We start from the raw sequence: 19,045 nt of genomic DNA on the forward strand, positions 1-19,045 counted from the left end.
TTAATTGCTCTGTACATGTTTCTGTGTGGGCCTGTCTGGTACATATAGTTTTTTCAGCTGTCTGTTGAAAAAGGCCATCTCAGAGTACCCTTTTCTATGCAGGTGTGAGGGAAGATATATACACATCCTTATCTTTATTACTTAATTTGTTTCTATGACTTGAACCCATAAGTGACCTAATTGATGCTAGAGGCAGGCCTTACCGTCACACCAAGCCGTCTCCCGTTCAAATCAAATATTTTACTGGTCAGCATAAAAAGTCCACAAACATCTTTTGCTTTCTAACTGCAAATCTGTAGTTGGTGAATTAAGTTTCTGATGGTCCTTCAGCTACCCACAAGTTTTAATTTGTCAACTATTGTTAATTGTGTTAATAACAAGTTTTTGAATAAGTTTCTGGAAAACCATAGATCAACCAGCATGTAACTCTTATTTTGGATAAGATAATTTGAACCATATTTACTGATAGCTGTTGAAACAGGTTCAAAGAGAATATCATCTACCAATAGGAGATTTCCCCAACGTGGACCACTTCAGAGAGGTGTTGGGTGGTTACAGCATCGACAAGTTTGAGAAACTTAAGCCCAAGATGATACAGGCTGTTGATGATATGCTGGGTTATGACATACCGGAACTCCTCAAGAGCTTCAGAAACCCATATGAATGATTAAAAGCACTTATCTAATATATACAACTGTAATCACTAGTACAAGGACGATTGAGTTGTAAACAGATTACTTTTGTTGTATCCATTGTTTGCATGAAAGAGCGATGTGCATTTTCTTTTATTCTTGTCTATTAGTTTTGGATAAGTAGTAGGCTGCAAGTAGAATGACATTAGATATTATACTGAAATCCTAGGGCGTAGGAATACAAGTTTTAGATGTTTGGTCACCAGTGACCTAATAGTCTTCTTAATGGTCAGTATTTCTTCCTCCCCTGGTATTTGCTTAATCCATCTACTTTTGCCGGGGGAGGTATGAGCTACAAAGACTTATGTGTCACTGGTGGCAGATGTATGCGCATGAAGGATAGGAAAGTAGGATTAAGAGATATTTTAGTAAAAAAAATTTGTGAGGAGAGAAGGAGAACTGAAATAAATAGTTAATTGAAGTGATGTACTGATGTCTTTATAAGAGTAGAATAATAACTTTTTTTATTATATTGGTTTAATTTGGTAGTCAAAAGTAATGGGAGGGAGAAATGTGTATTATTAAATTAGTAATCATCTTATTATATTAGAATAAATTTATGCTTATTTTATAACCAAATGGATTTAAATGAGATGAGGTGTTTTCAAGGCAAACGAGCTCGAATTCTTTTTAAGAAGCCGAACATGAGCCAGGATTTTTGTTCATTTTTTCAACTTTTGTGTTCTGATTTAATCCCCAGTGCACGTAGTTGACTGTGTGTTAGACTTCAACAAAGTGACCCTTTCTAAAAGGAAGTCCAAATGAAGAAGTGTAACTGCTTTTGATAGGTAAGGAATTTATATTTTTGATTTACTTTTATGATCAAATATCAGAAATAGTTAAGTTTCTAAAAATGACCTTTTTTTTAACTTTTTAACAACCAACACCCTTTATGAAACTCTTTATCTTATAAATTATAATAGATTAAGTAGCAACAAATACTGAGTTGATCAAAATAGCACAGTTTGAAATTTAATTTATCAAAATAGACTATTGCCCAAATATATTACCAAAAAGAGTTAGATTAACTCTAATAAAAATGCTTATTAATTTAGCGTTTACTCCTGATAAATCCCTGAAGTCTTCAGCGTTTTTATTGCAAAAAGAAACACTGACTAGTTCAGCATTTACCAATCATTACCTTGGCTTGATTTCTAGTTGACAGGTGGTTTAGCAGTATTGGTTGCCATTAAGATGCTCATTAGTTAAGAATTTTTATTAGCATAAGACGCTCATCAGTTAAGCATTTTCATTTACATAAGATACTCAATAGTTAGGTGTATTAATCAGGGATCCAACCAACGCGACACCTTCCTTTCTCGTGCGTCGATGTTATATAGTGGTCTAATACTAAATAAATGTTGAATTTAATAGCGTCTTAAATAAGATGAGACGCTCATCATTTAAGTGTTTTTAATTAATAAATACTAATAAGTTAAGCATTTTTAGTAGGGTTCCAATCAGACCCAAGAACATCAATTATCAACAAAGAAAACAACTATACTGATATACCAATTAAAGCTCCACTGTACAACCATATTGATACACCAGTTGATGTTACATGAATATCTAATGAAGGACCCAAGTCAACCAATTAATGGAGGGTCTTCTCAACCAAGCCATGAAGGCCCTAGTGAACCACATGGATTTGTAGTGAAGTTGTTGATATAAGTAAGGAAGGTTGTTGTCAACTATCACAAATAGGTTTAGATAATCAATCTGTTGATATAGCTATTGCACGCATTATTGATTGATTTATTATATAATATATTATGGGATAGCGAACAGTTTGAAATGCCTAATGAAGAGGATATTGATGCATTATTAGTAGGTGATTCAATTGATGACGAGTCTGATGGAATTGCAATCGATCCAATCAGTAGTTTTGACCCAATGTTGCAATTCTACAATGTAGAGTGTTGATGTTATTAATCCACTTGTCGGCCTACCTACTCCTTCGAGGTATATTGGTAGTGATTTGCGTGTTGGAATGCTATTTATGAGTAAAGAGTATAAATATGTCGAAAGAGAAATACAATTAGTACACATCATTCATTCAAAGTTAAGACTTCTAAATCTAACATTTTATATGTTAAATGTGAATAAGAGGATATATGCCAATGGAGCTTACGAGCAGTGTTACGTAAGAGCCATAGAATGTGAGAAATTACTAAAAATAAAGGTCCACATAATTGCTCAATCTTTCTTTGAATAAAGATCACTGTTAGTTGGATATAAAGTTTGTCGCATATGAGACTAAAATGTTTGTCAATAACAACACAACCATTAGTGTTGCTTAGTTGCAAACTCACATTTTTGAAAAATATTGCCATCAAATCTATCAAATTTCATATAGAAAGGCCTGGAATGCAAAACAAAAAGCCATAGAAGTTGTATTTAGTGGTTGTGCCGATTTTTATAACCAATTGTCATCATTCATACGTGAACTATAACGTAAGAATCCGGGTATAGTTGTGTTGTGGAAAAAAGTCTATTCAGATGAACCAAATACAAAGTTATTTAAACATATGTTTTGGTCGTGGTTCTTCCATTGAGAGATTTTGGTATTATAATTCAGTGTAAATGGACTAAAGTTATTTAAACACTTCTATAGATAGTATAAATGGACTTTGCTTATTATTGTCGCCACTAATGCGAATGATGGTGTGTTTCCTCTTGTATATACTATTGTCGAGAGTGAGAATACTGATAGGGTTTGTTCCTTGCTTGCTTGCGCTCTAGATTGCACTTTAGAGGAAAAATATATGTTTGATTTCAGATCGTCATGCTAGAATTATAGTAGCAATCAATGATGAAAGAAATGGATGGATTGAGCCGTTAGTCTATCACCTTTTTTGTCTCCAACATATGGTTAGCAACATTAATAAGAAATTATGGGATAGAAGCTTAAAGAACTATGTTCAAATATGAAAGTTTAACTTTCACATGGATAGAATAGCTTAGTGTAATCCAGACGAAAAAAAATGGCTTGATGATATTCCGCTAGAGAAGTGATCTTTAGGTCACGGCGGTGGTCATTGGTATGGTGTTAGTACTACAAACTTTTCAGAGATAATTATCAAAGTAATCAAAGATGCACACTTTTTGTCAATAATGACATTAGTAGAAATGTCTTAATATTGTGCAGTAAGTTTCTCATATACTAGACAAAAATTAGGAGATGCAGCAATGACCAACCATCAAGACTTTACTCCTTCTATCACCGCTATTATGGCAAGTTCTGATGAGGATGCTAGAATGCATACACTTCATGAATTCAATCATTGTAGTGATATTTTTAGGATTAACACTACACGGTCTAATTTGTGCAACTTGAGAGGTGAACTATCTCAAATTGTTGATCTAAATAGTCAGACTTGCACGTGTGACAAAATGCAACAATATAAATATCTATACACCCATGTATTTGCGGCATGGAATGTATGCATTTCTATCTGCAAATGCTCGACTAATATAGTGATTAATACCCAATCGATGTGTATCCCAGCGAGTCGATATATATAATAGAACTCTATCTACACTAAGATATCAAATTTCCACTGTCTACTAGTACGAGTGAAGTGATGCCTATATGCCAGATGCCCTGGTTTTTTAGAATGAAATATAAATAAGAAAATTGAGCCCTAAAATAAAAGTTAGGCATAATCATAAATACAAACCTCGCCCTTCCATATCACCTCGGACCTATAGTATCTCTTTAACCTCAACACAAATTATCAACTTGGCCTGGGTCCTCGTGTGCAGCCATCATAAGTCTAGATAATATAAGTGAATAATAAGTTTACTAAAATACTATTGAAATAAGTTATGTAAAAGGTAATTAATCATAACTATTTTCTAAACTAAAAATGTACATAATGTAACACCTTACAAATGATTTAGGAAAGCCGAGTACTTTACCCTTATAACTATGTTGATTGTGCCCTTTTTGCCTACAGATGTCGTATAAGTAATAATTTTGGATCTTCATAAGGTGACCAATAATCTTTGTCACAAGGAGGATGAAATTTAGGCTCCCATGTACTCACATATGTCTACACCATATATATATAATGAATAAATGGTCTCCAATCTAAGTTCACAATTTTGCATATGAAGTTTGGGGATATCATTGTTATATTACAAGATGTTGTGATATTGTTAGGTCTATGCATCCATGGACCTACCATGATGAGTACCACAAGTATCACCTCAAACAGTAAGGCATGGTTTGTCGTTACCCATACAGTGGTTGAGAGAGACATTCGGTGCCCTTCCTATAGATGATGATGATCAAATGATTCGATGGTACACTAGGGCTTACATTTTGGTGATCATAGGGAGGTTGACATTTGCAAATAAGTTTGGAGATGTAGTACATTTGATGTATGTCTACTACGAGACTTCGCCTACACTAGCATGCTTAGTTAGGGGAGTGCCACATTAGTAGTACTTTACTGGAAGCTATGTCAAACTAGTCGGCATGATGCGGGGGAGATAGTTGGGCCATTTGTTTTCTTACAAATATTTATATGTTCATATATCATTAGCAGTACAAGATGTAGTTATATATCTCATCTTATTAAAATAATTGCAAGTTTGGTGCCAAGTAGCAGTGCAAGCAAATTTATGAGCAAAATTCAGCACCACACATGTTGCATTTTTATTGAGATCAACTAGGCTAGCAAGACAATGATAGATAATATTTGTAAATGTGTAAAAATACTTGTAACATTAAACATTAAACTTGTTTTACTTTTTTGTAGATTATATGAGAGGTATGCACAGAAGAAATATTGGTTGGACTACCTACGATATGTAGAGAAGATACTAATATATGGAGGACGAGGGTATCACTCATCTACTTTGGTATTTCTTGAGTGGCATTTTTCAGATAGAGTGATGTGCCAATTTGGCTGGAGTCAATAAATCCTCTCTATGTACTACAGAAGACAAGCTCCACTCTATCAATAAGTGTGGTAAGAACACTTATGATTGGCAAGCACACCACACAAAATACATTGGGATGTGGGAGCAATATAAAGTCAGGCTAGTAGATTTATTACAGGTGGTTGCAGCCATTAGCTATCGTGATCTCTACATGATATGGTATAGATACATCACATGACGGTTCATTTCTTCATTATCAGATAGACCACAAATACGGTTTTCACCCTCTAACACGACTATTGAGGCTATGGTATGCTTAGTACAAATTAAAATATTTTATGTTCATATCTTTTTATATTATCAAAGGTTTTAACTATTATATATTTAGTGTAGGTTCATACTTTATTGGATATTCACCGTCGATGTTCAAATGCACTTACTGCATAGAGTAGCAATGGTGGTCGAACATCAACACGCGGGATTGTTGACATGTGCTTAGCGCATTAGATATGGTTGACGAGTCGTGACGTATACATGCTCTTCCTACAGAGCATTAGCTAGTACTAGCTCCCGTAGTGCATCAGCCAGTACTAGCTCCCCTAATGCATCAGCCAGTACCAGCTCCTCTAATGCATCAGCCAATACCAGCTCCCACAGTGCATCAATTAGTACCATTAGGTAGAGGTAGAGATAGAGGCAGAGCAAGGGATAGAGGGAGAGGGAGGGGGAGGGAGGGGGAGAGAGACTACAGAGGAGCATGCTACATCTACTACGGAGCATGCTACTGAGGTTGTGGAGCATGCTATATCTACTATGGAGTTAGCTATAGGGGAGGCGACTACTACAGATGAGCAACGAGCAGATGTAGACATGCTTATTTCGCAACTCACGCAGAAGCCTTCTACTTCTTATGACCTAAGATTGCCCAGGTAGGAAAAAAAAAGAACCATAACATATTCGATTTTATGTACTGAAAGGATAAATACTTATTTATAAACCTGGAATATTTTGATGTATAAACAAATTTCATTTAGTATCTGAATTTAGTGTTTTAGTTTAGATATGGTTTTGTATTTATATGTTATTTCATTTAGTATCACTTGTGATTATTTTATTTTGTATTTCAAGTTTCAGTTTCTATTTCAGTGTTTCATTTTAGTAATTGAATGTCAGATTCACATGTTGGATTAATCTTAGTTTCCAGAAACATTATGTTTCTCAGATTTTTTTTTTTTTTTTTTGTTACACTAGTGCTTAGAGCTCCTATCTGCTGCATTTATGTTAGAGTATCTTATGGTTTACTTCCTACTTGAAGCTGCAACTTCCTTTTTGATTTTTTTTCCTCCTGTCATTATGCTTTTCTCGTTTGCCCATATAGTTTGAAGGATATCGTTTTGATTAATTACCACAGGTTCAAATGAGCAGAGTATGTGTTTCTTGCTTTTGAACTTACCCAATGCCATCTTTTCTCCAACTTGTATTACATAGGGTTCAATGAATCGTCACCTTTACTTTATCCTTCCTATTATTTTCGTGAGGGAGAGAAAGAAAGTATGCAAGTTTTACCTTCTAGAATGAGATAAAAATAAAGAAGTTGCAACAAAAGAGATTTCGGAAATGCAATCTTAGGCACTAGTTATGTAGTAAATTTCGGTCAGATTTTATAGATGTGGCAGTGCATAAAGAAAGACTGAAGGAGATATGCTAGAGAATATGTCTCCTGCAGTGTGATAATTAATATTCTTAAACATAAGGTACTCTTGTTAGTTCCCTTGAACTTTTTTAGTTAAGCTGTTTCAATACTATCATGATTGTGGGAATTCATTGTTTGCACCTTAGTTGTAGTTCTGGACCATCAGCCTTCCCTTTTCTCAGTGTTAGCTCTTAGTTATATTAATTGCTAGAATATTGCGATGAAGTTCTGCTTTAGTTGTGAAAAATAGTATAAGGAAACTGGTCAGAATTTCTTATTGGTGATATGAAACGTAAAAACAGATTTATTTATTTTATTTTTTTTCTGTGCACCTACTACAAGAGATGCTTATGCTCAAAATTAAATAGTACCAAATTATTGTACATTAGCGCTATATATGTTTGTACATGAAAATAACAAATGAGTCAGGTTGAAGAATTGTTGGCAATTGAACTAGCATGTAATATGAAGGTTTTTCGGAACACTCCATGTGCCAAAACGCTGAACTCTTCACCTTATTACAAACTAAAATGCTGAACTTTTCAGCATTTTACATAGATAAGTAAAACGCTGAACTTATAAGTAAAACGCTAAAATAATTTTAGCGTTTTACTTTTGACATTTTACTTAAACTTAACTACAATTGTTAACTAAAGTGCATAAAGAGAAATGTTAAGATGATTAGCGTTTCACTTTTCAGAGAAAATGCTTACCTTATCAGCATTTTTCTCAAAAAATTAAAATGTAACCCCTTACCTTATCCGGCTACAATTGATTGACCCCTTTTGATAATAAGTTTCAGTGGTAGTCCATTTTGGTAAAATAAATTTCAAATAGTGTATTTTTGGTCAAAAACTCATGAATACTCTCTAATTGGTTCATGTAAAACAGCCCATAAAAGTCATCTCTTATAAGAACATCTCCTAAAGTTTAAATCCATCTCTATTTTGTGGATATCTAGGATAAAAAAATATCCTAGTCAAATAGAGTCTTATATCATTTGCATAAACTAGCTATCATGCAACTACGAAAAGTCATTCTATACTCTTTCTTTATCTATCTATTGGATAGTTTTTAACCAAAGTATTGCTACACTAAAATATATTTCCTAATTATAACACTATTTTAAGTATTTTTGAAAGTAGTATAATAGGGAAAAGCGATTCATGAATTGCTTTACCAAAAAGCAATTATGCATTGCTATAGCAGAAAGCGATTAATGAATCGCTCTACCGGAAAGCGATTATGGATCACTCTACCAAAAAGCGATTAATGAATCACTTAACAAGAAAGGGACTTAATAATCGCTTTCCCGTAAAGCGTTTCCACTTATATATAAACCCTCAGCCGAGCTAAGCCCACGACACTTGATCATTTTAACAAAAAAAAAAACTCATCATCTTCCTCTCACACCGGTTAAATCGAAGTCTGCCCTCTTTCTCATATTTTCCGTGGTTTGCTGGCCAGTTATCGACGACTAGTTGGCATTTCCACGGCTGTCCCGATGATCACAATTTTGGCACATTTACATGGCTTTCCCTACAATCACTACGGTATTCCTTTCTAGCGGCGATCACTATGATATTTCCTTCCCTCTCTCTTAGTGTAAGCTCTCATGCGCTCTCTCTCTCAGTGGAAACCCTCTCGAGAGGTAGAGGCTTCTAAGATAGATGTCCTACATCCAAACTAATGTAAGAGCCATCTACACGAGGAATTATTGTTTACAAGAGAAAGAAGCCACTGCATATTCATTTTTATATACCAAGAGGATAGTCAAGGAATCTAATTGTCATTTTTAATTTTGACCTATTCTTATAGATACTTTGGGAGTTATGATGTATTATTGTTTTTTTAAAAAAATTTGCTAAATATTATTTTGGTTTTATGGCAAATTTCATATGCTGGTAAAATGTTTTTTGGAAGCATGATTCAATATCAAATCGCTTTTTCTGAGAGCATTTAATGAATCGTATGATGCATATATATAATTGCTTCACTGAAGAGCGACTTATTAACAGCTTTCCTTACTGAAGAATGTTGTGGTTTGTAATTGAACGAGAGTCGCTGTCTGGGAGAGCAATTTTTTTATTGTACTATTTTCTAAAATACTTTAAACCATGTTATAATTTGAGAAATATATTTTATTGTAGCAGTATTTTGATCAAAAACTCATCTGTATGAACCAAACATGAGCCAACCCATGCTGGATAATAGTCAGGAGTTGCGCCAAGTTCAGCCTGGCTCATGTAAACTTTAGTCTTTTGAATCCCGTATGAAACTGGAAAGAATACTAACTCACATCCTACTGTTTGATAGACCTTTAACTTGGCTATGCTTACTTAATCATAGACCAAATCAAGCTTCTAAAACAAAACAAATGGGATAACCGATTTCCGATAGAATGGAATATTAAATCAACTCTTTAGAAACTAAAATCACATTCAAACTGTATCCGGCAAGATCTTTATTCTTAAATTTAATTTTAACCTAAAATCACATTTAAACCGTATCCGGCAAGATCTTTAATCTTAAGTTTAATTTTAAATTTTTCTTTCAGTAAATTCGGAAAATATTACAGTTTTTATTTGACTTAGAGTTTGACTCAGATATTTCTTAACAAAGTGAGAGGGGCTTTAGAGTAGAATATAGGAACTATTATTACTTTTCATATACTGAACTTTTTTAATTACTCACATCTATCCTAAATTAAGAAAAATATCCATATATATCTCCCTTAAACAAAGAAAAAAAAAAAACAATACAAACCTCTAAACTAAATAATATTCAAAAGTCTAAGTGGAATTATCTCTATAATATATTTAACATTTAGAGTATTATTCGTAATGTCTCCTAAATTAAAATCGCTCACGAAAGTAGAAGCACTATTCGCATAGAAAATTATTAATTTGATTCGGTCTTAGTATATCTCCATACATGAGGTATGGCAATTTCCAAATATAGCCCTAGTGGGAGACAATATAGGAGTGATTGATTACTCATCCAACCATTGCCTTTATAATATACATTCATACATATCTCCCCTCCTTGGAGCTTAGAATCAATCAATATCGCTAAACAAACCTAAATCCATTATGTCATCATCAATGACTCCTCCTCCTCCTCCAGATGCTGTTAAGCCTGTTCGTCTTCCTCCAGGATTTCGCTTCTAGCCCACCAACCAAGAACTAGTCGAGCATTATCTGATCAAGCGAGCTTTTGGCCATTCCTTCCTGGCCAATCTCGTCGAGATCTTGAACGTCTATCGCTTGGACCCAGAAAACCTTTCGTGTCTGTCAATCTTTTCTTCGTATTTTTTGGGTCTTTTTTTGCTTGTATCGTTTGATCTTTAGGAGCAAGAGAGTGTAAAAAGTATTTGCTGTTATCTTTTGGCTACTGGGAGCCTGAAGGCTGTGAAACGCCAGTCCAAGTAGGAGGAGAGATCGTCGCCTATAAGAAGAAGATGGTCTTTTTCAATACTCTTGGGATCGAATCATGTTTGAGAATGTTGCGGTATCGGTTCGATTAAGACCTATTTAGACCGAAGAAGAATCCAAATGCCGCCATGGTGAGATAACACACTTCTGACAACTTTGCTTCAATTCTTCTTCTTCTTCTTCTTCTTTTTTGGTGCTTTTGTGACGATTTGTTTTTTATAGGCGTCTAGTAATTGAGTTCATATGAAATTAGTCACATTATGGTGATCGTAAGTAATGAAGTGTTGTATATGATTCATATAATATTAGATAGGGTTGTAATGGAGGATTATAACTAATAATTTGGATAATGCATGAGATTCTTTTTATCTTTTTTTTTTTGGTGAAAATCCATGGGCTGATAATTTTGTTAATTCCAAACAAGTTTAAGAAGCTTGATACACAGAAAAGAAATGGGAGATATTTTAAGAAGCCTCACTACCGGCACAACATGGAAAAAAAGTATCAAGCCCAACCAGTATAATGCCATACTAACATGAGAATTTTCTTCCTCAAATAAATACTAACTATTAGATTATCCAAAAAAAAGTTCATTTTTCCTAGTTCTGATGTTATTTTTATGGAAAGTCATACAACGAAGAGTGCTTAATGCTGTGATATTAAGTTTTATATGGAGTCTTAGTTATTCCCTATTTAACTTGAGTTTTAAAACTAGACATGTTAAAACTATTGTATTAAATTCCTCACAAGTAGGGGTGTAAACGAGTCGAGCCAGGCTCGGCTCGAAATTACTTTTGAGTCTCATAATTTTGCTCAGGCTTGGCTTAGCTCAACTCGAGCCGAGCTCGAGCTGAGCCTAACCGAGCCCGAGTCGAGCCCGAGCAAAGCTCGGGCTTCATTAGAGGATGAGGCGATGGCGGTGTGGGCGATGGCAACATGGACGGCGGCTTGCCGAAGGAGTCGGAGACGGATGGAGGAGGAGGGAATGACGAGGAGATGGTGAATGAAGGAGGAGGAAGCCGACGGAGTGGACGAGGAGGAGGCCAACGGAGGAGGAGGAGGTGGCGGCGCATGGGGTGAGGCTATGAGTGGTGATCGGGTGGATGAGGATGAGGGTGAGGGTGAGGGTGAGGGTGAGGGTGAGGGTGGGGTTGATACGTTTAGTTAGGAAATTTTCTTACTTCAATAGTTATTTATTTTCATTAAAATAAAATTCTTGTAAGTCGCGTTCGAACGCAGGTGGGGTTGCGTTCGAACGCCTTTGCGAACGCTTGAATCAGGTTTGTAAATACAGAGAATGCATATTGTGCGTTCGAACGCGGTTGGGCGAGTTCGAACGCCCGTGTTCAAACGCCTGCATCGCGTTCACACATATAGAGAATGTCTTTTGTGCATTCGAACGCGATCAGGCGCGTTCGAATGCGATCAGCAGGAATCTTCTACAATTAGTGTTACTTATTATTTTAGGACTTTTTGGCTAGCTTCTATATATATATGGATGGCAGCCAAATTCATTATGTATTGGAATATTGATTTCTTACCTCTCTATTATCTATCTACTCATCACCACCACAATCAACCACGTTATTTTATATTTTCGTCTTAGTCGCGTTTCGAATCTGCAAAGGGCATAAATATGAAAGTTGTAGATCAGGAAGTTACAGATCTAACCCAATTAGTTTTGTAATGTTCTGAATAACAGAGAATATTTGATAAATATTTTTCCATGGTTGTGCGGACTGCTTCCTACAATAAATTTAGATCTTAAGAAATTATTCCGTAGCCGATCTTTTGGTACAAGAACCTATCAATTGGTATTAGAGCTTATCATCTGGTATCCGAGCTTAACAATTGGTATCAGAAGATGACATCAACAAGGAGACCTATGGAGAGAACATCGACAAGGGAAGACTCAATCCATGATGACCCTAACCATGAGGCCTATTCCTTTGGAGCAACCACGGTAGGACCGAGTTAACCAACATCCATGAGTGCGAATATGGATGAACTTAGGGGCATGTTCCATATATTGATGCATAGAGTTGACTCAATTCAAAAGGATCACAATAATTTCAAGGAATATGTCATGAACCGATTTGATTCGTCATCTCCTTGATGGCAATCAGAGTTTCAAGAAGGACCAGCGGTTGGACTTCATCAAACTGATACCCCACAGGTCCAGGTGCGTCATGCGAGTATCAATGATCCCCTCTTACCTATGCCTACACATCATTCCCCACCACCGTTGCAAAACCTAAGACCGATGGTAGTGGAACCCGAGAGGCGTGCGGCACTAGTGCGCTTCGTTGATGAGGAGGATTGGCACTTTGATGATAAGGTTAATCCCTTTGGAGATAGTGATGGACATGCTCAAAGATTTAGAGAAGGGGATCAACTTGCACAAAGGTTTAGATCTGAACTAAGAATCTTTTGCGAACCCAATAATGCTATTCGGGGGAGAACCGACGGATTAGGTGTTTCAAGTTGAACAATATTTTGATTGTCAAGGTACAGTGGAAGATGCAAAGGCCTAGATGGCAAGCTTTCACCTCCCAGGAATGGCATTGCATTGGTATAGATTGGTAATTCGTGGTGGAGGATTTACCGAATGGGCTAATTTTTATAGGAGGATTACACGCAGATTTGGGACAACGGCATATGAAGATTTTTATGCCACATTAAGCAAGATGGTTCAGAGGATGACCGTATTGGAGTACCAAGCTGAGTTTGAAAGAGAGTAGTCGTTGTGAGTCACCTTGGCCCGAATCAACATTAATGAGCACATTTATTTCAGGGCTACGGGATGAGATTCAGGCAGATGTTCATACTCTTTGTCCTACTACTCCTGAAGAGACTTTTGAGAAGGCCTTGAGGATGGAGCAAAAGCATAAGGCTCTAAAGATGGTAGCAAAAACCAATTGGGGCAACCGAGATGGGCGGTTTGCACCTAAAACACCAGCTAGAAATTCTGCAAGTTCAAAGACAGCGACTACAAGTACTAGGCCACGACCATGACCACCTTTGCGACCTTCTTCCGATATTAGAGGAGGCACAAGACCCCCCATTCGAACTTTCACAACTGCCAAGTGGAGGACAGAAGAGCGAAGGGCCTTTGCTTTCAATGTGATGAGCGTTTTACCCCCGGTCATCGGTGTTCTAAACCGATCGGGAGTGTGATGCTCATCGATGGTCTCAAGGAGGATGATGAGGTTGTTGATGAAGGAGAGTGTCTAGAGGAGGTCCATGAGGAGGCCGTTGTGGAGGGTGCAGAGGAAGATATCTAAGCTAAAATATCGATGCATGCATATTCGGGTACTTCCACGTCAAGGACGTTAAAAGTCGACGGACTCGTTAAAAAGCATTGTGTGCACATCCTCATTGATTCGGGGAGTACATATAACTTTCTAGATAAGAGGTTAGTGAGGAGATTGGGTTTGGATGCTGAATCGACCACGGGATTTGACATTGCTATTGGAGACGGCACAAAGATTAAGGCAGAGAGCTAGTGTTGTCGGGTCGGTATACGGGTGCAAGGACACGACATCATTGTGGACTTGTATCCGTTGGCATTGTGAGGAGCGGACATTGTCCTTGGTACTCAGTGGTTACAAAGTTTGGGACCCGTCATATTTGATTTCTGGAGCATGTGGATGAAATTTAAACAAGGAAACAAAGATGTGCGGCTTGATGGCGTTTGGTCTTCACCTATTCCTGCGATGCAGCCTATGGTGGGACAGTCTTCTGCGTATGATTTGGCTTATCTTCTCTAGTTAGGACCAGTAGGAGATGAGCCTCAAACGAGTTCAAATACTATCATTAAATTGTCTAATTTATTTAATAACTTTTCTGGACTGTTTGAGGAGCCACAGGAGTTGCCACCGAGGAGAGCAGCGGATCATCGCATAGAGATTGTACTCGGGGCTGCACCGGCGAACGCGAGGCCATATCGGTATCCACATGTGCAAAAAGAAGTTATCTCAAAGATGGTAGCCGAGCTGTTGGAGCAAGGTCTCATTCAACCAAGTCATAGCTAATACTCATTCCCCGTGCTATTGGTGCGAAAAAAGGACAGGATATGTCATTTTTGTGTCAACTATCGGGCACTAAATGCTATTACCATTAAGGACCGGTATCCTATTTCGGTTATAGAGGAGCTACTGGACAAGCTTGTAGGGGCGACTATATTCAGCAAGCTTGACTTGAGGGCCGGGTATCATCAAATTAGAGTTCACCCGGCGGGTAAACACAAAACTGCGTTTTGAACTCTGGACGGGCATTACAAGTTCCAGGTGATGCCTTTTGGTTCACAATGCTCCAGCTACCTTTCAAGGCCTCATGAATGATATATTTTGGCTTCTCTTGTGAAGGTATGTCTTGATATTTTTTGACAACATTTTAGTGTATAGCAGGACTGAATTGGAGCATTGGAGGCATTTGGATGACGTGCTGAATTTGTTGAAGCAAAACCAATTGAAGATTAAAAAGTTCAAGTGCCTATGGAGAGTACCACAAGTCGAGTATTTAGGCCATATCATTTCAGCGGAAGGCGTAGCGGCAGATCCTCAAAAGGTTGCATGCATGACCGATTGGCCTATTCCTACTACTACCACCGGATTGAGAGGATTTTTGGGGCTGAGTGAATATTATCCGCGATTCATCACCGGATATGGCAAGATCGTTGCTCCTCTTACTTCTTTGTTGAAGGACTCTTTTAGATCGATGGATGAAGCCAATTCAGCCTTTAAAAAACTAAAAATAGCAATGACGACATCGCCCGTTCTAGTGCTACCGAACTGCACCATAGAGTCCATTATGAAATGTGATGCGTCGGGTGTTGGCATAGGAGCTGTATTAATGCAAGGAGGATGTCCCATAGCCTATCTTAGCAAGGCTTTATCATAAAAATCTTAGCAATTATCGATGTATGACAGAGAGATGTTGGCAATTCTCCATGCGATGACAAAGTAGAGGCCTTATTTGATCGGTAGACGATTCATTATACGAACCGATCAAAAGAGTCTTCCATACTTTATGGGACATCGTATACACACTTCGGCATAGCAGATATGGGTCACAAAATTGCTGGGGTATGAATATAAAATATAATACAAAAGGGAACGGAAAATAAAGCGGTGGATGCACTATCGCGCTAAACCAATACTACCGAGCTTGCAACTTATTCTTCTCCTACCTTTCCCTTCCTTGATGAGCTGAGGTATGCATGTACATCTGACCCAGATATTTTGAGGTTGTTGCATTAGGTGTTGGATGATCCGGAGTGCCATCCAAAATTAGAGAATTGAGGCGGTTTGCTGCTAGACCGCGGATCCGCAAATGATGGATTGCGTTAGAAATTGTTGAAGCACTTTCACCAAACTCTAGAGATTGGTCATGCAGGTGTCTTGAGGACTTATAGGAGGATATCTCAAAGTTGCACGTGGCTAAGATTGAGACGGCATGTGAGGAGTTTTGTCCGTGCTTGCGAAGTCTGTCAAAGGGCTAAGGCAACCACATTGGAACCGACTGGATTACTATAGCCTTTACCTATACCGGACCATGTTTGGGAAGACATTTCTATGGATTTCATGGAGGGTCTTCCGCTGGTACGTGGTTATTCAGTTATCTTTGTGGTGGTTGACAGATTGAGCAAGTATGCGCACTTTTTAGCATTGTCACATTTGTTTTTAGCCAAGTCGGTGGCTGAAACTTTTGTTAGAGATGTTGCTCGGTTATATGGTATGCCATGCACGATTATCTCGGATCATGATCGTGTATTTATGAGTGAATTTTGGACTAAGTTTTTCAAATTGCAAGGGACTCAATTGAACTTCAGTTCGGCCTACTATCCACAGACAGACGGCCAAACCGAGGTGGTCAATCGAGGCATTGAGTAGTACTTGAGGTGCTTTGTGGGAGAGATGTCAAGATGATGGTTGGAGTTCTTACCATGGACGGAGTGGTCCTACAACACCGCCTACCATAGTAGCATTGGCATGACTCTATTTGAGGTGGTGTATGGACGCACGGCTCCGACGTTACGCGCTTATGATCTAGTGGGCATCTGTATATCGTACGGAGGTGGACTTAGCTTTGATGGATAGAGACGCCACATTGAGGAGGTTGCGTGCTCATCTTAAAGTTGCTCAAAGCCGCATGAAGCAAGTTTATGATCGTAGCCATAGGGAGCAGGAATTCAACATCGGCAATTGGGTGTTTGTGAGGGTGCAACCATATCGGCAGGTGCCCTTGCATCCGATGCATAAAGAAAAGTTAGCTTATCACTACTTTAGTCCGTTTCGGATGTTGAAGCATATTGGTCCGGTTGCATATCGTTTGGAGCTGCCGGAGGGGTCGAGAGTTCATCCTCTCTTTCATGAGATCGTTGGATCAGCTCGACTAGAGCCATTGGAGGAGATAGAGATCGTTGAGCCAGTTTGTGTACTTGCTAGACACCAACAACGACATGGTACCAGATTAGAGATAAAGATTCTAGTCGAGTGGCTAGGCAAGCCATCCGATGAGGCGACATGGGAGTTGGAGACTAATATCTTGGAGCGTTTCCCCGACTTCACACCTTGAGAGCAAAGTAGGGGAAGCGTGGTGGGCTGATACGTTTATTTAGGATATTTTTTTACTGCATTAGTTGTTTATTTTCATTAAAATAAAATTCCTGTAAGTCGCATTTAAACACCTGTGTTCAAACGACTGCATCGCGTTTGCACATACAGATAACATATTTTGTGCGTTCGAATACGATCGGGCATGTTCAAATGCCATGGTGCGCATTCGAACGCGATCGGGCGCATTCGAATGTGATCAGGTGCCTTCGAACGTGATCAGGCGCATTCGAACGCGATCGACGGGAATCTTCTAGAATTAGGGTTACTTATTATTTTAGGACTTGTTGGCTAGCTTCTATATATATGTGAATGTCAGTAAAATTCATTATGCTATTAGAATATTGATTTCTTGCCTCTCTATCATCTATCTACCCTAATCTCCCTCCTCCCTCTTCACCATTCTTCCACCTCTACCATTGGCAAGGTTTCTCCTAACTTCTAATCTCCCTCGACTATCGAGTCAGCCCTCTTCTTTGGGATCTTGACCACTTCGTTCCCTTCGTCTATATCCCTAAATCACATCCACAATCCACCTTCATCTCCATATCCATTCATAACTCTAACATCCACTCCACTCGTCACCACCACCATCACCCACGTTATTTTGTATTTTCATCCTAGTTATATTTCGAATCTACGAAGGGCGTAAATATGAAAGTTATAGATAAGGAAGTTACAGATCTAACTAAATTTGTTTCATAATTTTATGACTATTGAAAAATATTTGAAGAATATTTTTCCATGATTGCGCGGACTATTTCGTACAATAAATTCAGATCTTAAGGAATTATTTCGTAGCCGATCTTTTGGTATAAGAACCTATCAACTGGTATTAGAGCTTATCATCTGGTATCAGAGCTTAATAGGGGTGGGTGAGGGAATTGAGGATGGGGAAGTTGACGTGATGGGGGGAGGGTGAAGTGATGGGTGAGGGTGGGGTAGGTGAGGGTGATGAATATTGAATGGGTTACAGGTGAGAGTGAGGATGGGTTAGTGAGGGACACGTGGCAATATTTCTTTATGCCACCCACGTGTCCTTAGTTATAGCTAGTCAGACTATCGAGCCTATCAAGTCGAGCCTGAGCGAGCCGGCTCCAGCTCAGGCTCGACTCGATATTAATTTCGAGCCTGTTACGATGGCTCGGGCTCGGCTCAGCTCTGACCGAGCCGAGCCGGACTCGATCTTCACCTGAGCCGAGGTCAAGCCAAGCCCGAGCCGCTCGTCAAGCCTGACAGCCCTACTCACAAGCATGCATATAAGAAAATTCCTACTTTTCTGATATACTTTAATTGGCATCTAAGTAAATATATTTTAGAACTTCCAATTTTAATTTCTTTGCTCTTTTATTCAATTGGTCAGATCAGCAATGTTGTCGTTTGTAGTTTACAATGCAAGCCATGAGATTGGCCAATATGATAGATGATAAATGATCCGGAGCAGGTGCGGAGGAGGAAAAAAATAGCTCTCGATTGAAGGCAAAGCTGTGAGGGAACAAAATAAGTAGTTCTGTATATGGATTTTCTTCCACCTTCCTGTTATTCTCTTCTTGCTACCTTTACTTTTTATGAATGGTTCACTGAGGCCTCCATATTCTTTTATACTATTCTTTTGTGAATTTTCTTTTTAGCATAACACTAGCTTATATGTTACAAATCAGATTTTGATATAAAAATTTATGATATTTTTGTGGGTAATACTCTTGGAAGTTAGAGTTC

General features: G+C 38.0%; 1 protein-coding gene across 1 annotated transcript in view; it reads left to right on the forward strand.

Annotated features, from left to right (window-relative positions):
* The window catches only part of LOC140800300 (EH domain-containing protein 1-like), a 42,624-nt gene extending 41,836 nt beyond the window's left edge, over positions 1 to 788 (forward strand). The window contains exon 16 of the mRNA XM_073155013.1: positions 482 to 788. Coding sequence (XP_073011114.1) covers positions 482 to 667 — 186 coding nt within the window. The 3' untranslated portion in view covers positions 668 to 788. The remainder of the gene's footprint in view (positions 1 to 481) is intronic.
* The last annotated feature ends 18,257 nt before the right edge of the window (positions 789 to 19,045 follow it).

Source organism: Typha latifolia, chromosome 13 (genome assembly GCF_019914945.1).
Source record: "Typha latifolia isolate L0001 chromosome 13, TyphaL0001v2, whole genome shotgun sequence".
Taxonomy (NCBI): domain Eukaryota; kingdom Viridiplantae; phylum Streptophyta; class Magnoliopsida; order Poales; family Typhaceae; genus Typha; species Typha latifolia.